The following is a 24,158-nucleotide window of genomic DNA, read 5'->3' on the forward strand; positions in this document are numbered from 1 at the left end:
TAGATTTTTTTTAAAAAAAAATGAATTATTTTTTACAATGATTTATTATTAAAAATAATATATATATATATATTATATTTCACTACTAAAAATTAAAAAAAAAAAGTATTGAAGAAAACAAGTATATAATGGCCAATAGTAACTATCAGAGTATTTTTTACAATTTGTTCATAATTTTATTTTTTTACAATGATGATACAAATAAAACTAAGTATTGAAAAAAATTATGAAGTAAAGAAAACAAGCATGGAGGAAATTTATATTGAAGAAAATGAACAAATTAACAAAGCAAGTATTGAGCAAATTGATATTGCACAACTTTATAGAGATCTCGGGCTAAGAACTATAATAACATATTACAATGTTAATTTTTAAAATCAAATTAGAAGAGTCTACTTGCAAAGAGGTCTGTGTCAATCTCGAAATTAAGATGATTTATTCCAACTTGGTTCAATGAATTTGGTAATTGGTTGAAATATAATACAAGAAAAGATATCGCGTTTTGCTTATAGTGTTATTTTTTTAAAACAAATAATATGAAATAAGGAGATAGTGTTAGGACAGTAGGTTCTATGGCACATACCAAGAGGGGGGTGAATTGGTTATTTTAAAAAAACTTGATTTAAAACTTTGAAATCCTTTTGATTGAAAGTATAAATTCAATGCAAGTGAGGATAATGAAATGCTAGCAATGATAAATATTTCAAAGAACACAAGCATAAGAAAACACAAGGATTTATAGTGGTTCGGCTTAAACCAAGCCTAATCCACTACCTTAGCTCCCACTAAGGATTTTAAACCAATTCACTAAAACCTCCTACTTACACAAGTAGACCCTCTAGCTACACAAGTTAGGAAATACAACATCCCAATTTAATGGGCCCTCTAGCTACTGCTAGGAAAAATACAACCTCCCAATTTAATGGGCCCTCTAGCTACACAAGCTAGGAAAATAGAAACGATACAAATGAAAGAGATAAGCTAAGAGTTAACACTCTTAGTTACAAGTTCTCTCACAATGAAAAATAAGGCTTAACAATAAATTTACAATGATAGAACAGCAAAGCCTTGGAGAGAAAAATAAAACAATGAAAGCCCAAACACTGTAAGCTCGAATAAAATTGTTTGCAATTGCTAGATCATCTCGTTTCCGTCCATTAGCCTTCTCTTGATTCTCCATGAGTTGTATATATAAGCATCCATAAAGATTGAAGAAGAAACTAGCCGTTTTTGTGACCGTTGGAGTTGAAAAACTAGCCGTTATAAAATTATGTGAAACACAATAGTCGACAGAGAAAATGATTAGTCGACTATTTTTACAAGTAAAATTAAGAATAGTCGACAGACATAAACTGATAGTCTACTATTTCTAATACAAAAATCCAATAGTCGACAGACATACTTGAATAGTTGACAGTTGCTGAAATGTGAAGAAATTTTTGAATTTTATAAACAAAAATAGTCGACAGATCAGAAGGCATAGTCGACTATCTTTACTCGATAGTCGACAGATATTAAAATAGTCGACAAATGCTTGAATAGTCGACAGAACAATCAAAATAGTCGACTATTTCAAAGCATAGTCAACAGAATGAACTTGATAGTCGACTATTCTTTTGAAAATCTTGAATTTTCAATACATCCTTATTCGATTCTTTTAAAAACTCATTTTGATCATCTTGAAAGCAAGTTGAGATTATCAAGAGTTATAATTTGAAATAAATCAATCTTAACAAGCAAGTTGAAATTATCAAAAGTTATAATTTGAAACAAATCAATCTTAACAAGCATACTCAATATTTCATATCTTGCTTTAAGATTTATATACTAAAAATGCATTTTCTCATTCATATAATCCATATAGTAGAAATTGATTTTCATATAGTCATTATCAAAACTATTTTATTACTAAGAGTGAAATATCAGATGGTGATTCTTTTATGAAAGAAGAGTTTAGTCATTAAAAAAAAAAAAGAGATAAACTTTAAGTTTATGTTGGAGATGCTAATAGTGCACACAATTAAATTCGAAATAATTGTGAAAGCTTAATGAATCAAGAGCAAAATATTGAGATAGTTTTCTTCAGGTAGTTAGAATAAACACTGTGTGATTATCGAATTCATCTAAATGCATCAATTGATTGTGTTCGACTTCTTCTACGATAAAAAGTAGCCTTTCGTGGTTATGACGAGTCTAAAAATTTAAATAATCAATATAGTTTTTTTGAACAATTGCAATTCCTAATATAAAAAAAGGTAAGAAATAATTGTAAAAAGAAATTATTTTAATATTATCACTATTATTTTATTTTTTGTATTTAACTTCGCCCCACTTACCAAAATCCTGGCTCCACCCTGCCAAATGGAAATTTATCCCTTCTTTATTGCCAACCTTTCATCTCCTTACTCCTCTCTCCCCTTCTCATGATTGTCGCATTTAACAAATTCTAGCACTTGTCGTCGCCTTCTTCACGCTATCTCCTTGCCTTATTTTCAGAGTCGGCCCTGGTCTAGGGCTACCAAGGCTCCAGCCCAAGGCCCACAATTGAGAGGGGCACAATTTTTTTTTTAAGTTATATGTATATGTGTATAAAAAATTAAAAAAAAATTAACAGAAGAAACCTTGTTAAAAGAAAATTTTATTGCTATTTTTATTTTGTAGATATATGTGATGATTGTTTTTACTTCGATTAATTATGGAGGATGAAAGTAGGGGTGTCAATAGTTCAGATTGGTCCGGTTCTATAGAATCCAGTAATCGAATCATTTTTAACGGTTGCAAAAAAATAAGAACCATAACCGAACAATTACATATATAAAACCAAATCATGACCAATTCGTCACACCGGATCGGTTTCAGTTCGATTTCGGTTCCATCCAATTAACATTTATCTTCTAAACATTTTCGCAAAATATGAAATTACAAACAAATTTATTAATTAAAATAAACTCATAATTTCATTAATACTTCAAGTCTTGAAGTAAAAGTAGAACAAAATAATTCATAGACTATCTCTAGGGGCGGATGTAGGGGGGCTGGCACGGGCTTCAGCCCGTGCCAGCCCCAACTAAACAATAAATTTACTATATAAATATAAATATAAATATATATATATAAAATAACCCAGTAGCCCAGCCCCTCATCTTTCTGCAACTATATATATATATATATAGACAACCCAGCCTCCCAACTAAACATTATTATATATATATATATGTATAGTCCACGCAGCCTATTTCCTTCAATTATCCTTTCGATTCGATGTGGCCGCCACCGCCAGAGCTCTCCGAACTGCTGCTAGTTCGTTCCTTTCACACACTACCGCATGAAATGTCTTTTCAACGATTTAACCAAGAAGAAGAACTAATGATAAATAAGAGAAAATCTGGTATTGTATTTGGAATATTTCACTCTTTCCCTTCGACCCCCCCTCTTTCTCTCTCTTGTGAGCTGATTTTGCCTTCTCTGAATAGAGGTGCTTTCCTTCTCTAGCAAAGGAGATTGTCGGCTTGGCGGCGTTGCGACAGTGACCGTGAGATCCTTACTGTTTCTGCCTTCCGACTGTCTCCGCACAATCGAATCGAAGCTCATCAAGCTTGCTGGTGCACAAGGAAAGTTCTATTTCTCCAGGTAAGAAATATAAATATTTATTCATATTATTACATTTTGATATTTAATCATATTCTTAATAGTGGCAGAGAACCTAAGAGTAATCCCTGAATTCAACATTTATTAATTCATGTTAGTTCAATTTTTTGTATATGTTTTTAAGATTATTCTTTATCTTGTTTTGACAAATTTGTTTTATGTTATTATATTTTGTTGGAGTAAAAGATGAAAAATTGAAATTAAGAGAACAAAAATATTTACTGTGCAAAGAGTCAATTTTTTCATTAACTGTAAATGACTTTAAATACAAAAAAAATTAATTAATGCATCCGACAAATAAACAACTAATTAAATGGAGCATGTTATTAATGGATTCTGTTTAGGATAAATTAATGGAGCATCTTGGCAGTGGCAAGGCATGTTTTCAACACATTTTAATAATTTTTTAATAATATACTAAATTATTTGTTCTATGAATTCTATTTAGGATAAATTATTTTATATTTCTTATTTTGTGGGGATTGCATAAAAACTCTTATAATTTAAAAATATTTTTAGAGAACCCTATATATATATATATTTTTGTTCAAGCAGTCTTTTCATTTTTAATGAACTTAAGTAAACCCTAATAAAGTTAAATTAAATTTAATTAAAAATAAAGAATACAGGAATAATAAAAATTAAAATTAATTTAAATCTAAAAAACTCTTTGCTACTCTTTTGGATTTTTGAATTGTTTTTTACTTGTTGTGTTATTAATGGATTGTTATTTTTTGTTTTTGATTTTTACAATTTACAAATGAAAGGTCAACCCCCTCCCAAGAAAAGTAAGAATTTGTATTCGTTCTTTTCAAAGATAGATCAATCTAGTGAAACTGCAACTGTTGATGGATTGACCGAGGCACAACCTTCAATTCTTACTGAGCAAATTCCTCCAATTCCATCTCTAGAAATTGAACATCCTTTGTCCTCAACCCCTGAATTGCAACCATCTACAGCCATTGAACGAGATTCAAGAAAAAGAAAGCAATTATATGAACATCCTATTAATCTATGTGATGAGATTAGAGTGGCATATCTAAAAGTTGGGCCTTATCAACCAAAACTTATAGAGTATCCGAGGACAGAAGGAAAATCACAAGCTCGTCGTTTTTAAGAACAATGGTTCAATCAGTTTCCTTAGTTGGAGTATTCGCCTACGATGGATAAGGCCTACTGTTTCTATTGCTTTCTTTTTCAAATTTATGGTAATTTGTCCAACAGTTCAGCATTGGTCACTACTGGATATAACAAATGGAAGAGAGTTAATGATGGATCAAAATGTGTTTTTCTTACTTATGTCGGTTCATCAAATCATAATATGTGTGAGAGAAGAGCAAAAGATTTGATGAAACCATCTCAACATATTGACAAGGTGATGCATACCATGACGAGGGAAGAAGTTGAGAGACGTCGGTTGTGTGTGAAGACTTCATTTCGAAGTGTTCGATGGCTAGCATTTCAAGATTGTGCCTTTAGAGGTCATGATGAATCTTCATCTTCATTGAATCGTGGGAATTTTATTGAGATGGTACAGTTTGCAGCAGAATCAAATCCAGAAATTGATAATGTTGTATTGTAGAATGCTCCACAAAATGCTCAATACATTGCTCCAAGTATTCAAAAAGAGATGTTGCACATTATGGCCAATAGAGTAAGAAGGATGATTCGGGAAGAAGTTGGGGATGAATGCTTTTGTATTCTTGTTGATGAAGCACAAGATGTATCTAATCGAGAGCAAATGGCAATAATCTTGAGGTTTGTGAATTGTCGAGGTATTTTGATAGAACGCTTCTTTCATATCAAAAGCATTAGTAATACCACATCAGCAAATCTAAAAAATGAGATATCTAATATTCTTGTTCAACACAAGCTTCAGGTGAAAAAAATGAGAGGGCAAGGATATGATGGTGCTAGTAACATGCGTGGCGCTTGGAATGGACTTCAAGCATTATTTCTTAGAGATTGTCCATATGCATATTATATTCACTGCTTTGCCCATCGATCACAGTTGACATTAATTTCTGCAGCTAGAGATGTTGATGTTATTTGGTAATTCTTTTCTCATTTGGACAATATTATTAATATTATTACTTCTTCTCCAAAGCGCGTTACTGAGTTGCAAGCTGCTCAAAGAAAAGAAGTTGAGCATATGTTGGCTATTGGAGAACGTGAGTCAGGAAGTGGGGCCAATCAAGTGGGTAATTTGCAACGATCTGGATCTACTCGTTGGAATTCTCATTATGACTCTACAAAGAGCTTGATAGACATGTACAACGCAACTTGCAAGGTGTTTGAGTATCTCAGTGTCCATTTTCCGAAGGGAAGATCTCGGGCTGAAACTATTAGTGCTTACAAACAATTGAAAAGTTTTGATTTTGTGTTCAGCTTGCATTTAATGCATAACATTATGAGAATCACTGATGTTCTTTGTCAAACACTTCAAAGGAAATCTCAAGATATCTTGGTTGCTATAAAATTTGTTTCTACAACAAAAACGCTTCTTCAAAAATTGAGAGATGATGACTGGAAAGAATTTTTTCAAAAAGTGAAAAGCTTTTGCTCTAAATATGATGTTGACATACCTGATCTAGATAGCTTCTATAAGGTTGGTCCTTATCGTTCTCGTGATTAGATTACAGTGGAGCATCATTATCACTTTGATATTTTCAATGAAACAATAGATTTTGTATTGATGGAGTTAAATACAAGATCTAATGATACATCAGTAGAGCTTCTCTCTCTCAGTGCAACTTTAGATCCCAAACTCATTTGAATCATTTAACAGTCATGATATTTGTACGCTTGCAGAAAAATTCTATCCTGAAATTTTTTCACGACAATATATTTATGCTTTGGAATATGAGCGGCAACATTATGAGTTAGATATGAAGAGTGATCCTTGTTTTCAAGTTTCTACACTTGTTGAGTTATGTCATATTTTGACTGAGAGTGGAAGGTCGGAGACTTATATTATGGTGACTAAGTTAATTCGTCTTATATTGACTTTACCTATTTCTACTGCAACTACTGAGCGAGCATTTTCAACAATGAAACATGTGAAGACAGAACTTCGTAACAAAATGGAGAATGACTTTCTTTCTGATTGTATGATGCTCAACATTGAACGGGAATTTGCTGAGAAAATAGATCTAGATTCTATTATAGATGAATTTTATGTTTTAAAACCTCGTTGAGAACAACTTCAAATTAAATAAAAATGACTTTTGTTATATATGAATTTATTACATTAATTTTTTTAATTTCCAGCCCCTGCGCTCTAAATTCTTGGATCCGCCCCTGACTATCTCATCAAATGAGATTATATTGACCATTTACTATAGCAATAACACATAAAAGTTTCGAAATAAAAGAGTTCATGAATCTCGCTAGTTTTCTAAGAAGTGATATTATTTATACACATATATATATATACCAAAAAATTATAATATATAAGTATAATTTCGATTTCGATTCGGTTCGAACCACGGTTTAAAAAAAAAAAATCAGTAATCAAACCAAATACATCGGTCCTTAATTTTTTAGAACTAGAACCTAACTATTGAACCATAGAACCAATCCAAAAGGCCCGGTTCGATTTGATTTGGTTCGATTCACCGGTTTTCGAATATTTTTTGACACCCCTAAATGAAAGGAAGATTGATCAAATCAAGAAATGCTTACGGAGATTCGGGAGGAAGCATATAGACTCAAATATGTAATTTTTATTTTTTAATGCAATGTTTATAATGCAGGGTATTCTTTTTTCTTCGTTTGTGATTTTTTGAGTTTTCTTCAAACAAAATTTTAACGAGACCCCAAATTATTCTTCCTTAATAAATTTTTATAATTTTAATAAAATTAATTAATTAATAATTTTTATTTAATTTATATAAAAGGCACACTTAAAAAAAATTTACCCTAGGCACTAAACACCCAGGACCGGCTCTGCTTATTTTGTGCCGCCTGGCCTCACCTCACCTCCATCGTCGCCGCATTGGATGAGACAGATGTAGCGATGGTCAGCAGGGGGCACGAGGTAAGGCAACAAAAAAGCGAGGCAGTAAGGTAGTGCCACGACGGGTGTTGGAGTTTTTTTTGTTGAAAGCAGTGACCATTGGAGAGAGGAGAGAGGAACAAGAAAAGAGATAAATTTACGTTTGAGTAAGGGGCATTTTTGTTTTTTTCCCCTCCCGATAAGTCTCTCGGGGAGGTTTTCAGGCACAGTAGTACTCATACATCCAAAAGAAAAGCGCCTCGATCCACGTACAAGTGGGTCCCGCGAAGGCACACGTGGATGCGGTGCCTTACCGTGACTCTGTGGCTTGTCCACCCCAATCATCTCCCAGCACAGCATCCAACTCCCCAGAAGCAGCTCGAATCTCAGTGCACCATACGACTGCATACACAATTGCGCATACGCAGTCAATTCAACTTACCAAAATCGTTTCCATTTTTCTTGTTTCGTCGATCCGATTCGGAACACTCGTCCAATTCTCCTGATGTCTTCGCTGCAAATTCTCACTTACAGGGGTCCCAACCAACCGCCGGTGCTCGGCTGCAGTACTTCGACGGAGAAGCTCGGCAAAGCTTCGTTTTTCTCTTCTTTGTGGGGCAGGGATTTGTGTTGGAGCAATGGACGCTCAGTGGACGGGTGTGCGGAGAAGCGTCGCTTCAATCGGAGAGTTTCTAGGGTTTTGGCAATGTCGTCTCCTTCCGCGTTCAAGATGAATCTGAATGAGTATATGGTGACACTCGAGAAACCACTGGGAATTCGGTTCGCGCTTTCGGTGGACGGCAAGATCTTTGTGCATGCGCTCAAGAAAGGGGTTAGTGGTGTTTGTATGAACTTCCTGCTTTCTCAACTCTAGTTGGCGTTGATTGTAGAAGTTGCTTAATCAGTAGACTAATGCAGGGCAATGCGGAGAAGTCGAGGATAATAATGGTGGGTGACAAGTTGAAGAAGGTCAGTGATGGCTCTGTTGGAAAGCTTATTGAGATCAACGACTTCGGTGATGCAGAGTAGGGAATGCTTTCTTCTTTCGGTGTTTAGTATCCTGATTTTACATGTAATTTAACAGCTTAATGTCTTAATTCTTTAGCATCAGCTTGCCTTCATGGGAATATGATATGACGACACACTGTAACTGTTGGCATTGAATCGCACACGTCCATGTACAGAATTAAGAGAAAAATCGACATAGAAAGTTGGTAATGTAATGTCTAGGTCCACGACCCTTCAATGATGGGATAATCCATTAAATTGAAATATGGTTTTGCACGGATAAACCTGAAAAATCCCCACAGCACTCTCTACTCTATCTAATTGATCACTTTCACACCTTGTGACATTCTGTCTCTGTATCTTACTCTACTGGGGTGCCTATTTATAGACAATAGGCAATAACTCTGATAGGATTGGGTCTTCTACCTCTATCCCTATCTCTATTCAATATAGGATTATAGAGAGACTTCTTTTCTATCACTGTGTTTACCAGATGAGCTCGCACCAGTCTCTATCTAGTTTGAATTTGAGGAGCTATCTAATAGTGGCATTGGAAGTCGTCTTGTTTAGTTAAGAAACATGAGGGTTCTTAAATGCACAATAAAAAAGCTATACTACTTGATCAAGGCAGTGACATTTTGGAGGTGGAAGTGCAAAAAGTTTTTGAAGCTGGAAGTGGCAATTAAAGGGGTCAAATCCCTCTATCCTCCACCACAAGCCTTAAAAAAAATTGGATTACAGCTAAATTGTCTCACTTCATCTTACAATGCATAGCAAACGAGCAATCTACTTTGTTTTTTCATGAATTTATTCCAGCTCTTAAATTTAAGGGTTTTTTACTGCAGACTTACTATAAATCAAGCATGACTTTCAATGCAGAGCAACGGTGTCTTTGCATTTTTTATTTCTTTCTTTAGCTCTTTAGCTTCAGATATAGCCATTTTATTTGCGCATACATATTACATGATAAGAGCTATGCTTGTTCGAGTATGCAATAACACATGTTAGCCAACACTTTGGGGCTGCTTTCGCATGTATCAGTTTGATTATGAGAAACACAATTCTTCCCTGTGAAAGTGAAATCTAGACGTGGTTTATTTTATTGCTTTTCCTTATTGTTTAGCTTTACATGTACTTCAGTTTTTGACTTTGAAAGTGCTAGACTTCATATTTCAATTATTAAAGTTCAATTGTTTCCATCTCTAAACACATGTACACACATTTCTTGCTATCTATCAGTATCGTTTTTGGTGTTGCAGGAAGATAAGGAAAGAGAAATCAGGACCTTGTAGCCTTGTCCTTGAGAGACCTTTCACCCCTTTTCCTATTCAACAACTGCATGTTACCAGTGATCTTGATATTTTGTTTAATAGAGGACGAGTTGCTATAGCCACTTGGAATAAAACTATACTAGCATCGAACTTGAGAGCATCTTCTGAAGGCAGTGGAAATTCTGGGTTTATAATGTTTTCATCGAAGTTTTTAACACCTTCAGGATGGAAGTTGAATAATCAGAATGGATATATTCATCCACAAATACAAAAAAACACACTTGTGGCACCCTTGAGCCAACTTGTAACCATTTTCTCTGAGGAAGAGTCAGGTGATGCTGAATGGGCACATGGGAGTTTCCCTTTGGATGAATACACTAAGGCACTGGAACGTTCGAAAGGGGAACTTTACTACAATCACTCTCTTGGTATGCGCTACAGTAAGGTATGATGCAGAAACTTCTTATTTCTCCATGCTTCCATTCCTTATTTTGCCAATTCTTTTAGGTAGACAATCATTTCCCCATACAATTCATGGTTATCGAGGTTATGAAGTTGGCTCATCGTAGTAATCTGTTTCTTTTCTATTTGTTGATGTTTGCCATTGCTTTAAAAAATTAGTGGCAGAATGATGTTGATGTTTGCCATTGCTTTTTTGAATGATGATTTTATTTGAACTGTTAATTTATCTATTTTTTCTTCATTTTTATGGATGATTTGTTGGCTATAGAACTTACTAATTCACGTTGATTTGAAGTTGGGATACATCTCTCACCATTTAATATTCTGTATTGGCTATGCTTTTATGTGCGAAAATCCAAGTACCTGTGCTTTTATTTATTCTTCAACTTGAGTTGTTGGTTTCTCTCAACACTGTGATAGTTGAGTTTCAAATGTTCGTCATACTTTTCAGAGTGCACTAGAACCTGTGGTGCCTTGAGCTTGATAACTTTTTTGCAGTCTCTATATCTTGTCTGAGTTTCAAATATTTCAAGTTATAATCTCAAACCTTCTTGCTCAGCTTTAATGTCGAATACCATCCATCTTGCTATTATGCTGCAATTAGCATTCTTGTGATTTTTGTTTTACATTTTTGGTTTTATGATATCTAGTTATGATGAAGCACTTTATTACAAATTTTTGATTTTTTTTTTCCATTTTATGTATATTTAGATCACAGAGCAGATATATGTGGGATCCTGTATACAAACAGAAGCTGATGTAGAGACTTTATCAAATGCCGTGAGTCTGTTATGCGTTTCTTTTATGAGCATTCTTCATTCAGATTTGTTCTTTCTTAAGCATAATTGTCTTTCTCCCTATCTATGAACTTTTAGTAGTGTGCACATATGTGGATGGTAAAATATGTTTATGAAATAAATTTCTCATCATGATGTGTAGGGAATTGAAAGGAATGCAAAAAGCAAGACGGTCCATTTCTGATTCTGAGAATATTCTATTTATCATCTCTGCCATTTACAGTGCCATCCGGAAAACAAGGAATTATTTATTTATTTTTCGTATCTTTATGTTATTTCTACTCTTTTTGGGGGAAGTTCTGGTTGGCTTGTGAGAAAGATGCCATGAACAAGTCAGATGATCATTTGAGCTGAACCAATTTATCTGGGAACTTAAGAAGAAAAATATTGCTACAACTCATCACAAGTATTTTCTGTAGTCATAAACACTGTATCCTCTAGTTTGGGCAGGCAAAGTTGGGGCTTTTTGGAGCTTAACATGTATATATGTCCTTTTACTATTGCTTTAAATCATCAAGGGTAAGACTTGGTCTATCAGAACCATAAGCTAACCTATTTGAAAATCTGTTAATACGCTACACAAACTAAAATTTCAAGACGGGTTTACAGTTTTTCAGTATGAATTGAGTTACTTTGACACATCTTCAGAACTTTAGTGTTAAGGCCCCCTTTGGTTCTGGCATAGTTATTGATCTCGTACTGTATTGGTGCAAAACTGGTACAAGAAAGTACACATTTGTTCCATTACCAGCCGGTAAGTGGCACATTTGAGAGGGACAAGAATTTGACTTCTCCATGCAAATTGCAAGGACAAATAATAAAATAAAAATAAAAATAAATATAGATTAAAAAAGTGAAAAATATTAACTATATGTTGTTTTATTGAATTAATTATATAATTGGAAAACAAAGAATACTAATTTTGATAAATCTATACATTTTTAAACTTTTATATTTATATTTCTATGTGTTGTATCATTACTTGATCATTGTATCATTTATTTATTTTTTATCATTGATTGTATAATTACCACTCTACAATACAGAATAATAGAGATTTTTTGCTTTATATATTGATCTAGAGGATTGTTATATTGTTATGTTAACTCTTTTAGTTAGGCAATGTTCTTGATAATAATAATGATTTTACTTGCTTCTATAATGTGATTTTATATTAGAAACTTTATTAAATCTGTACCTTATCCACTATGACATATTTTTTCTGGTTATATTTTTTTCTTTTCCTATTGATGCTCTCTCTCTCTCTTTCTCTCTCATTTGTTTAAGGGTCTAGTTGCTTCTTGAAAATTTTCTTGCTTACAACTGTCAGAATATTTCTTTATTAGGGTTTTACAGCTGTGCTGAATTTCCAGAGTGGAATTGAAGCAGAAAATTGGGGAATTAATTCAAAATCAATCAATGATTCATGCCAACAGTTCAACATCCTTATGATTAACTATCCTATAAGGTAACCAAAATTTTATTGTCCCTGAAAGTAGTACAATGCCTGTTCCCATGTTGCATATTTTTTTAAAAATGTATTTAATCCCTGGTCATTTTTGCTTGCTCTTAGAATTGTTCCCCTTTCCTATCTAGGATATATTGAGTGGCACTCTGACTGTAATTGCCATACAGTGTCTGTATCTAGAATTTCTTTTGAGTCATCTATGTCACAGGGTGGAATCTAACTTACATTGTTCGATGCTCGCCTTGAATGATGGCATAAAACATTTTCTTTTGATTTCTTTTGCAGGGATGCAAATTCATTTGATCTCAGGAAGAAGTTACCATTTTCTGTGGGTCTTCTTTTGCGGTTATTGAAAAAGAACCATTGTGTTTATATCACTTGCACCACTGGGTTTGATCGGTCCCCTGCTTGTGTTATTGCTTACCTACATTGGATGACAGATACCTCCCTCCATGTTGCCTACAATTTTGTTACTAGTTTACATTATTGCAAGCCTGACAGGTTCTTTTACTGACATCTCTTTTCTTTTTTGACACAATCCATTGGACCTCACAGATTCACTTTCTTAACATAGTTGTATTCGGAGGATTTATTAATGATTCATTTTTTTTTTTTGGTGATGCACATCCTTGTGTGTCCATAAGGCCATAACTTGGGCACACACACACACACACATATATATATATATATGTATCTTCGCATGTGATGCATTGTCCTCCATTATTCTGGAGGACATGCTGAACTGAATGTAATGCAAGCGGTTGTATAACTGGTGAAGCTATAATCATACCCACTTTGGTATCTCCATGTAGATTCAGTGTGGGTGTGCCATGCTCTTTCTGAGGCTGTACTTCAGATCATCACAATTATGCTTTTCTTATCTTAACCACACTTGGTCATTCCTTTTACATTATTTTGCATGGGTCCGAATCATCTCGTACTGATTCCTCATTTTGCAGAATGGGATCATCACCACTAATTCTTAAAAGAATGTTATATTATCTTTTGACACACAACTTAAGCTGGAGTGTTACTTGATTATACATTGTCTGGATCCATTTTTCTTTGTAAGAATCTTGAAAAAGCAGGTGCTGGAATTGACAATGCAGGCCAGCAATTGCCTGGGCGACATGGGATCTTATAGCAATGGTGGAAAAGGGCCAACATGAGGGACCCACAACTCATGCAGTGACTTTTGTGTGGAACGGGCAAGAAGTAATTTTTGACTCCAATCATTGTTTCTCATTTCTATAGAATTTCTCAGTTCAAAAGAATAAGTAGCACAAATTTTTGATGTCTTATTCCTGAGAAATTAGTTCCAAGCAATTTTGCGGCATTTAGGCTTTTTTGCTAGCATTTTTCATTAATTTGTAACACGTTTTATTTATCTGTTTTTTATAATTGTGTTTTTTTTCACTTTGCATTTCAAAATGCAGGGGGAGGATGTATCCTTGGTTGGAGATTTCACAGGAAACTGGAAAGAACCAATTAAGGCTGTTCACAAGGGTGGCCCTAGATATGAAGTTGAAATTAGACTTCCACAAGGGAAGTAAGTTTTTCTCTTTCCTGTGTTTTGGTTGGTTGGGGAAGGGGGTGTTGTGGCAGTTCTAGGATCCTAGTTGATTTGATGATTTTCAAAATCTCACTGAAATCGACCACGTGCTGCTATCAGAAGTGTAATCACGCTGAGTAAAGAACAGAGAACTTCCTGGTTTCATTTATAATTCGTCGATTTGGCTCATCTATACATCTGTCGCTAAATGCATTCTGCTTATCTTATTTAAAAATGTCAGTTGGCATATTGCTCCACATGTATGTGGACATTCGTCTCTCTCCCTCTCTTCTATCCCACCCTTTTTGGTAGGATTGGGGGGATTTAAGTAGGGACATCTCCCCCCCCCCCCTCGCTTCAGTTTGGTTTTTCCTTATAAAATTTTTCGTTGTTTTACTTCAGTTCTGTCCTTAGATTTTCAGACTGATTAACGATCTTAAGCCTTCATCCCATGCTGGGATTTTCAAAATTGAATTACTGAACTTATTTTTATTATTTTTAATGTTTACATTTCATTTATACATTTGGTTTAATTCATAATTTGTTCGGTTTGTATGGGTAATTTGGGTTATTCAGTTTTGTGAAATTTCAAACCAAATTAACTGAATCCACGCCCCTAGAATGCTGCACTCGAATTTCTTATTTTCATTGATCACCTTTAGGTATTACTATAAGTTCATTGTTAATGGGCAATGGAGGCACTCTACAGCTTCACCAACAGAAAGGGATCAGCGGGGCAACCTAAACAATATAATTGCAATTGGTGACGTTGCCAGTGTGAGGCCTTCTGTGCAACAGATACAGAAGGTATGTCCCTATTGAAACCTTTATATTGAAAAGTACAGAAGATATTGCTTTATTTAGCTTCACTGCATCCTTGATGTCTTGATAGTGGTCTTACTCTGGTATCATGTTTCAGGATGCAAATATCGTAAAGGTGATAGAGAGGCCACTCACTGAAAATGAGCGCTTTATGCTGGCAAAAGCAGCTCGATGCGTCGCATTCTCTGTCTGTCCTATTCGATTAGTCCCCAAGTAGCTGGCGATGCTACTCTTTGCTCAATTACCCTTTCGTGTATGGCTCACCCCGGGTTTTCAGTTTCAAGAAACTTGGGCGCGTTCTACAGGTAGACCATTATAAGGCAACTCTTGATGGGATATGGAATTTGGCGACTGTGACATTGTACTTACAAGGTACAGACCTCATGCAACGACAGATAAATGATGCTTCTGATTGATGCAGAAAATATGTTAAAAGATGAAGCTACTGAGCTCTGCTCAAGGCCTTCCCTAGGACCACCATTCTAAGATCAAAACATAACTGGTACGTAACGATCATCAAAGGAGTCCTACTGGGCACAGAACTACTATAGTGAGCATACCTTTTAGTTTAGGTTTTTGAGTCCTATTGAACTGATAGAGAAGCTGCTGCATCGCCATACTTCCGGTCAAAGACACGAATAAAGGATGGTGAGAGCTTGCAGCTAGTGGAGCTTTTTATTGTAATATCGAATTTTAAGCATTTTCTTTTTATTTTAGATCAAATTTTATTTTTTTGATAATTATATCCAATTTAATTTTAGTTTTAATTGTAGATCATTAGTATATTATATTAATTTATGTATTTCGAGGATGAGATGATAGTTATCACTTACTCGCATTGGTGATTATTTCATGATACTCTCTCTTTCAACCATATATATGTAAAAGGAGATATATGTCGTTGGACGACGATACAAGAGTATGTCTCGTTTTTTTTTGTGCATATTCTAAAATTTTATAACATTAATGATTGAACCCTTTAACATAATTGGGGTTCACTTCCTATGCACCCGTGGTAGCCAAATTAATAGAGAATAGCTTTTTTGACTCTTAGAAAATCACATGATATATTAGAGAATTGAGATGATAATTAGTTAATTTTTTTTTTTTTTTTTGGTCACCTTAACATTTAACGGCATAATTTAAGATATCATGACAATTTAAAATTAAAAGAATGGGTATCACAATTGAGAAAATTAAAAGTTTGGGGGTTGTTTATTTATAGAGAATGTTTTTTATTTTCTTTTTTAAATTTTTATCTCTATTTTTATTTTTTTTATTTTTACAGAAAATTAGAAAATAAATAAAAAAATATGTTCATTTCTGTAAATATGAAACCAGTTTTAGACTTAAAATAAAAGACATGCGGCTTGAAGAATTTGAAGCAATGGTTATTTAGTAGAAAATTGTGTTTTTCCTTGAAAATAAGTGAAAAAATATGACTAAAATCTACAAAAAAAAAAAAAAAAAAGCAAAAACATCTTGAAGTCCAGTACAAATTTATAAAACAAAAAATTTGTTTTCGATTTTCTAATTTTAAAAACATAATTTTTAATAAAAATATTTTCTAAACAATTTCTCCTAATTAATATACATCCCCTATTTTTTTTTTTAATAATTTATAAGCGTTATTTCTACACTAGTGGAGGATAAAAACACGGTCACTATAACCTGTTAGGGGTAGAGTAAATGGCTCATCGTATATGTTTGAGAGCTTAAATTAATATAAGATCGTGAAATTGAGTTAGGTTAATACAAGATTGTCGATAATCTAGATCTATTTAAGTGAATAAGTTTTGAGTTCCTCTAATTTATGTGTTTGTCCGTTTAGCTCGAAACGTGTATTGGACTGTCCCAGTTGGAGGCTATATATTGACCGCGGACCCTCTAATTTTTTATGTTAAAAAAAGAAGAACGCGACCGCCATTGGCTGTTGTTCATTATGTGCAAAGAGAGCCGCAAATATTTCCCGTTACGTCACAGCGAATGGCCCGCTATGGCTTTGGAGGCGAGCATGTCGAAACGATGGCAAAAGAATGTTGACATTCATTTCCGATTGCCTTGGCCATATCTGAATTCGTAATCAGAGGAAGCACTTGTTTTCGGACGTACAATCTGGAAAAATGTCAACAAATGGTAAAATCATGATCACATGTTGCAACTCGCAAGCCCCTCGATCCAATCAGTAGTAGCCTATAAATCTCCAGATGTTTCCTTCTAAACATTGATCGGAGCCTCTCTTTCTCTGTGCATCTGTGCTGAGTTTGTTCGCCATAACGTGCTTCGACGAGCAAAGAACGCAAGCTTCAGTTTCATTTCATTTGCGACCGCAGATGGCGCAGCGTCATCGTCGTCCCCGTGGTTTTCCGGCGAGAACCTCCGCCTCCGGTGAGTAATTTTTGCCCTATTTTTAAATTTTAATTCGGCATATGTTTAGTACTTCATCATTTTCTCTTGTCCTCGATGAATCGAGAACATTCAAGCTTCAAGAGGCAGTGTTAATCGACACTCAAGGCCGCCGCCTCCAGCTCCTCCATTGCCGCCCCTGCCTCCCGCTCCTCCATCGCCTCCTCCAGCTTACAGCAAATCTATATATTTTTAATAATTATATATAATTATTAATATATAATTTTAGTAATTTTTTAATTTTTTAAATTAAACACATAATTATATAAATAATAATTTAAAATATATTATCAATTTAAACATTAATCAACTTTAAAATTTTATACAATTTTTAAATAGGAACCTTAAAAAAGCATCTTAAAAAGGGGTAAGTGAATTTAGGACGACAGATTTCAAATCCACCGACTCTGTTTAGTTTCCGCTGTAGAAGGTGACTCCAGAAGGCCGGGCCCAAGCCCAGTTTCCCACGTAGCAAGCCTTACATATTGACCCAAACTCAGCCCACCTCCGATCCGTAAACTTGTATCTCATGCATGGTTGCCCAACACAAAAGGAAAACCAGATTTAGGCCCATCTACTTGACCCATAAATTAGGTCACACCGTGGCAATTTCAACTATTATAAGTAAGGGCGTGTATGTATGCAAACAATCGGTTTGATCATCAAATTGATTAAAATTTAATAACTGATTCAATTAAATCGAGAAGTAAAATTGAACTAAACCAACCAATTAACCCAAAAAATCAGACTAATCGATATAATTTTACTATTTTATATTCTCTGGATTATCCATTATTGGAAGACATATGCAGATCCAGCACAAGTGTCAGTCAGCCTGGTTCAGTAGTAGTAGTAGTAGTAGTAGAAGAAGAAGAAGAAGAAGAAGAAGAAGAAGAAGAAGATAGGGTCATCCATCCAAGTCAGGATCCAATCACATCCACACCACAAAATGATCAGAAAGCCAGGTATGGTAGAAACCAAGTTCTGGGGATAAGCTCTGTTATCCCTTTATCTTAATTCATTCATCACCTCAACTGCCTCACCATTCATTCCCCATCCATCTCCACTTCCACTTGTCACCATTAATTCCTTTCCCTCCGTATCCATCAATCCCTCATTACAACACCACTGCCCCATGTTTCTAGAAAATAACATCGAAAAATAGATATGTCTTACAGATTACTTTTCTTTTTCTTTTTTGAATTTTTTTTTATGTGTGTGTATTGAATAAATTACGAGTCTCCTAAATAAATAGAGAAATTTGTGTGAGAATTTACGTACGTTCAAAATGTTAATGTTTGAGAGGGAAGAGAGGAAGGGTACGTAATTAAGTCGATAATTAACCTTAAAATTATGAAACATGATATATAGGGGACAACAAAGCAATTAATTAGACATAAAAGACGTACGTACGTACGTGGAAAACCGTAGTTGAATGTGGGAGTAGCCGCAATTTTATTTGATTAGAAAATCTGCATGCATGCATGCATGCATAAATATACAGAAATTATTAGTTTAATTTTAAATTAATCTGAAAGGAAAAAAGAAACTGGCCGGGTACGTAGGATATATCCGAGGGAAGGGAAAGAAGAAGCTGTGGTTTGAGGAGGGTTCGCTTTCGTTATCCAGAAGGGGAGGGGGGAGGGTAGGGTTGTTTCATTTATTAAAATGTATAAAGCGAGGGAGGTCTCAAGGCAAGTGGCGCAATGTCGACGGCTACTTCCATCAACGGCTGGTGCCTCACTTCTCTCATCTCTCCCACCAAAACCTCTCTCCTCTATAAAGCCGCCACATTCCGCCCTTCGGTCGTCTCCCGCCTTAACTCCTCCGCTTCTCCTCCTTCTCTTATCAGAAACCACCCTGTTTTTGCTGCTCCTCCTCCCATCCTCACCCCTAATTCCTGGCCGGTACCCTCTCTCTCTCTCTCTCTCTCTCTCTCTCTGTATATTCCATTTCACTATATTAATTAGATAAATTTTATTTTACCTTATGTCATTGCATATTTTAATCGATTGCTTGTATATTGCTTCAAATACCAGCTGACCATTTTCTTTTGTTAATTAGCTGACCAGAAATTATATCTTAATTATATACTGTGTCACATATTAATACATATATAATTATCTTAAAAATATTATAATTAAGTATCTAAATAATATATATTTTCGTTTTATATTGTATGGACATGGAAGCTCCAGCATGCTCAGTTGTCCAAATATAAATGTTGTCACATGAAAATGTTAAATGCAATCCCCTTCCTGTCGCCTTGCTCCTTTTAGCTGGATTGCTTTCAATAATTCAAGTGTATTTGCAACACAGGAATGACTAGAAAAGTTTAAAAAAGTGATTTTTTTTTTTAAATTTAGGGTCTAAAAAAACATTTAAAAATAAACCATATTTTGGGAAGTGGATTTTTTGATGAAATAAATAAATGATATTCAAGTCTTCGTGTTTTCTCAATTTGGGTATTAAAGGATTTTGTTGAGTTGGCTGTGTGTGCAGGGTGTGTTTTACATTTCGGTTTGGTTAAATTAGGATTAGTCGAAGTTTAGTCCAATTCTCAATACTGACTGATTAAAACCGGACCGATGTGAAAGAACTAGCATTGAAGTTTGAGAAATTGCATTAAAAAGCAAAAGAACACATCTTTTTTTTCTTCTTATGTTTAGATGTAATGGATTGAAATAATGGAAAATTTTGCAGAGAGAAGAAATGGGGAAAGACTCGTACGAGGAGGCCATTGCCGGGCTCAAGAAACTTCTAAGGTAATTAAGTCTCTCTCTCTCTCTCTCTCTCTCTCTATATATATATATATATGCGTCATGAACTGTGATATTTTATTCTAAGTAGTTGTAAATATACTTCGTTTAACATCATTATATATATAAAAGACGTTGACATCCATAAACATGTCTTCTAATTTACTTTAATTTGTTAGAAGATAAAAATTCTTCATAATTAATCACAAATATATATATGTATGTAAGTATATCAACTTAATTTGAAGTTGGTTGTATGTTGCAGCGAGAAGGGCGAGCTTGGACCCATTGCAACCGCCAAGATTGAGCAGATAACAGCAGAGCTGCAAACAGCTAACAGCAAGCCGGATTTTGACCCGGTGGAGAGGATGAAGAATGGATACATCCATTTCAAGAGGGAGAAATATGAGTGAGTAGTAATTGATATATGATCATTTGAAGACTTATTTGTGTGTTTTTTTATTTTATTTTATACTCATGCATTGATACGTTGTGTGTTTGTGTTAATATAACACATTAATATACGATTCTAGTAACGTAAAATCACCAAACTTGTTGCTTGCATTATTAAGTACGTAGCTGCATTCATCCTCAACAGGTTCCTGAATTCTGTCTTGCAGGAAAAACCCAGCTCTGTACAGTGAACTCGCCAAAGGCCAAAGTCCCAAAGTATATACATACATATATATATATATATTCACTTATTTTTCTTACTTTTTTTTTTGGGGGGGGGGGGGGTCAAGGGTCTGTTTGTTTGATTATGGTTTTAACAGATATTTCTTTAAATTTTGAAATGGTGCAGTATATGGTGTTTGCCTGCTCGGATTCAAGGGTGTGCCCATCCCACGTGCTGGATTTCCATCCTGGGGAGGCTTTTGTGGTCAGGAATGTTGCCAACATGGTCCCTCCTTTTGATCAGGTCAATTCTTTTGAAGCAAATAATTAACCAAAATGTCACTTTGTACACACCACTTTCATGAGAGCACATTTTTTATTAATGTGTATTATATATTTATATGACATAACAGTATAATATATATATTAATATAAAATATCATTTTAAAATATCTATCTAAGTAGTAGCATTTTATTAATTAATTACGTACGTACCTTTTCAGTAATGTTCTTCCTCTCATGTATTTCTCTCACCCTGTGTTACTTTTAATCTATCTGACCTGACCTGACCTGAGATGGGTCTTGTTGTTAGATGATTTAAATGGGTTTTAATTAAAGTGGTGTTTGTTTGGTGTTGAACAGCTTAAGTACGCTGGAGTTGGGGCAGCCGTTGAGTATGCTGTTCTGCATCTCAAGGTCAACTTAATTACCATTTTCTACTTATTAGTTTCATTAGTTCAGTTCATCTCAACTATATATCATTTTTTTTTAATTTATAAAATAAAATTAATTCATTCAGTAATTATTAATTAATTTAAAAAAATGGTGACTGCTGATTGGGCCAGGTGGAGAACATTGTGGTGATTGGGCATAGCTGCTGCGGTGGCATAAAGGGGCTCATGACCTTCCCCGACCATGGACCCAACTCCACGTAAGTCCACTTACCTCTTATTATTGAGGTTTTTTTTTTTTTTTAACAAAATTACCAATATTTTTAAAAAAATTAAAATAGTCCGGCCCGACCCTAGCAGTATTATCCGTACATTCAAACCCTACCTTTTAAATCCACTTGTTTAACCAATTAGGGGTCATTCTGTGGGATTATTTTTTTCGTGTTTTAATTTTTATTTTTAAATTTTATATTTTAAAATGATTGAAAAAACATATTTTTGGTCTGTAACATTTTTTACATTTTAGAAATTTTGACACAAAAACAGTCAAAATAACTTTTTATTATTTTGAGTTTTTTTTATAATTTTTTTTATTTTTGAAAATGTGTTCTTAAAAATATAAAAATAAATATATTTTTAATGTTTTAAAAAATTACAAATTAAAAATAATCTTAAAAAAATAAAGAAAACATAGTCTGAATTCCCTTTCACAATTACTTTCAGTTTTCTAAAACTTCTTTTTTTTAGCTTTTAATTTTTTGAGTTTATATTCTTAAAATTTTTAATACATTATTTAATATTTTAATTTGATTTTTTAAATATTTTTCTCCTCCAATATACTTGCACCGTCAAAGGGATTATTGAAATTCTAACAAGTAGAGGTGTTCAAATTTTGATTTGAATGGAACCAAAAAATCAGGTTTGGTTGTCTCTTGTCTAAAAAAATTTAAAAATGAATCTTTAGTCCACTTCAGTCTTGTCTGATTTGATCTTAATTTTGAATTGAAAATCGAATAAATTACTATATGTATGTATATATATGTGTGTGTGTAACATTATTTTACAAATGTACAACAATACATATTGCAGCAGTGTGTGTAAATAGGACTGGTTCGGTTTTACCATTATCAAGCTTAATTTCGATTTAAGGATGGTTCGAATGATTGAATATTTCAACTAATGACCGATCCAATAACTTACCAAGCTAAGGGTTGTAAGGAAAAAAGAGAATTAAACGAAATTTAAAGAGAGAGAGAGAGAGAGAGAGAGAGAGAGAGAGAGAGAGAGAGCACCTTTATCAAACTGTGTGGGATAGAGTAAGAAGGCTGATCTACACTTCCAAAGGTAACCTATTTATGCATGGCTCTTGGGTGCCTATTTGAAATGTGCAGTGACTTCATAGAGGATTGGGTGAGAATCGGCTTACCTGCCAAATCCAAAGTGAAAGCAGAGCATGGCAGTGCCCCACTGGAAGTACAATGCGCTTACTGTGAGAAGGTTGGCATTTGAACTCACACTTTTTTCTTGCCTATTTTACCCGTTACCCATTGGTGTCATAGAATTTTTTTCTTCTTCTGCTACGGTTAGTTATGTTGCAACCAACTACTGTTGATGTGTTTTGAAATGAAATGAATGAATGCAGGAGGCAGTGAACGTGTCACTTGGGAACCTGCTGACTTACCCATTTGTGAGGGACGGGCTGTTGAAGAAGACACTGGCGCTCAAAGGAGGATACTACGATTTTGTGAAGGGATCTTTTGAGCTGTGGGGACTTGAATTTGGGCTTTCACCCCCCCTCTCTGTATGAACCCCAACCACACCCCCAAACGTCCTCATCTTCTTCAACTTGTATATTTCCATCAGTCATCTCCCCCCCCCCCCCCACATCCTTGTTCCCTAACGTGTCCCCCAATTTCTTTCTTTCTTTCTTCCTAAAACTGCATGTCGGTTGTATTTGCCCTTCATGAGCAATAATTTACCCTACGGTACTCAATGTAATAATGGAGAAGATGACAGAGTGGCTCCTTTTATTGCAAATCCATATTTGTAATTTTTTTTTTTTACTTTTTTCACCATTGCAATCTTCTGTTCTTTGTTTGGTAGGTCAAAGATGTGGCAACGATACTGCATTGGAAGCTCTAGGGACATGCTTAGAAAGGAGGGCTATCCTTGCAATGATGAGGAGCTAGGTTTATAGGAAGAAACACCCAACATTCTGTAGAATTTCCTCCCTCCTACGGGAAATTCTAAGATCGGAATCTCGTGGTTGTGAAGCTTCTACTGCCAAACAACTCTTTCAATAAAACGTAACTTCTGGTCCAGCCAACAGAATTATGTACATCTTTTGTGTGTGAATGAAAAATCTTTAATTACAAAACAACATTAAATATGCATCTCAACAACCCCAGTTTAGTAGGAACAAAAACAGTAACAGATCAGTCCACCAGTTTGCAGTAGTTTCTATGGAAGACTGATATGGTGGCAAAAACAATTTCCGGTTACTAATTTAGGCAACAAGGGGCTGTTGTATCCCCTCCTCAACTCACCCACCTTCCCATAAAACATACGCATGCAATGAATAAACTCTTTTTCGGCTACCTCGAGAAAAAAGAGTCAGTCAGATGTCAATGAGTTCTTGTGAGTTGGAGGGATAAGCCTTAGCCTTTGTCAGTTTGATAGCTA

The 24,158-nt window shown here is 34.5% G+C and overlaps 2 protein-coding genes across 3 annotated transcripts; both read left to right on the top strand.

Moving 5' to 3' along the window:
* The first annotated feature begins 7,711 nt into the window (after positions 1-7,711).
* LOC127804144 (phosphoglucan phosphatase LSF1, chloroplastic) lies at positions 7,712-15,878 on the top strand. Of its 2 annotated transcripts, XM_052340928.1 has the most exons (10): positions 7,712-8,477; positions 8,564-8,670; positions 9,913-10,369; positions 11,098-11,166; positions 12,530-12,651; positions 12,937-13,152; positions 13,761-13,866; positions 14,088-14,200; positions 14,866-15,010; positions 15,123-15,878. In XM_052340928.1, exons 1-10 carry the CDS (start codon positions 8,151-8,153, stop codon positions 15,240-15,242), a joined length of 1,782 nt encoding a protein of 593 aa, XP_052196888.1. In that variant the 5' UTR covers positions 7,712-8,150; the 3' UTR covers positions 15,243-15,878. The 2 variants fall into 2 exon arrangements, with proteins under 2 accessions (XP_052196888.1, XP_052196889.1); XM_052340929.1 differs by lacking the exon at positions 7,712-8,477 and having other exon boundaries at positions 8,572-8,717.
* Positions 15,879-19,119: 3,241 nt separating this feature from the next.
* LOC127804915 (carbonic anhydrase 2-like) lies at positions 19,120-23,814 on the top strand. Its single transcript, XM_052342013.1, has 10 exons — positions 19,120-19,338; positions 20,135-20,196; positions 20,456-20,599; positions 20,811-20,859; positions 20,993-21,109; positions 21,448-21,501; positions 21,651-21,736; positions 22,868-22,973; positions 23,119-23,277; positions 23,580-23,814. Exons 1-10 carry the CDS (start codon positions 19,138-19,140, stop codon positions 23,616-23,618), a joined length of 1,017 nt encoding a protein of 338 aa, XP_052197973.1. The 5' UTR covers positions 19,120-19,137; the 3' UTR covers positions 23,619-23,814.
* The last annotated feature ends 344 nt before the right edge of the window (positions 23,815-24,158 follow it).

This window comes from Diospyros lotus, chromosome 6 (genome assembly GCF_014633365.1).
Source record: "Diospyros lotus cultivar Yz01 chromosome 6, ASM1463336v1, whole genome shotgun sequence".
In the NCBI taxonomy this organism is placed as follows: Eukaryota; Viridiplantae; Streptophyta; class Magnoliopsida; order Ericales; family Ebenaceae; genus Diospyros; species Diospyros lotus.

Bases quoted from the DNA above. Each gene is read 5' to 3' on its own strand.
- LOC127804144 (XM_052340928.1), top strand. From the start codon at position 8,151: ATGTCTTCGCTGCAAATTCTCACTTACAGGGGTCCCAACCAACCGCCG. The intron at 10,370-11,097 runs GTATGATGCAGA...ATGTATATTTAG, and splicing joins TTGGTATGCGCTACAGTAAG to ATCACAGAGCAGATATATGT. The intron at 12,652-12,936 runs GTAACCAAAATT...TTTCTTTTGCAG, and splicing joins ATGATTAACTATCCTATAAG to GGATGCAAATTCATTTGATC.
- LOC127804915 (XM_052342013.1), top strand. From the start codon at position 19,138: ATGTCGACGGCTACTTCCATCAACGGCTGGTGCCTCACTTCTCTCATC. The intron at 21,502-21,650 runs GTCAACTTAATT...TGATTGGGCCAG, and splicing joins ATGCTGTTCTGCATCTCAAG to GTGGAGAACATTGTGGTGAT. The intron at 22,974-23,118 runs GTTGGCATTTGA...GAATGAATGCAG, and splicing joins AATGCGCTTACTGTGAGAAG to GAGGCAGTGAACGTGTCACT.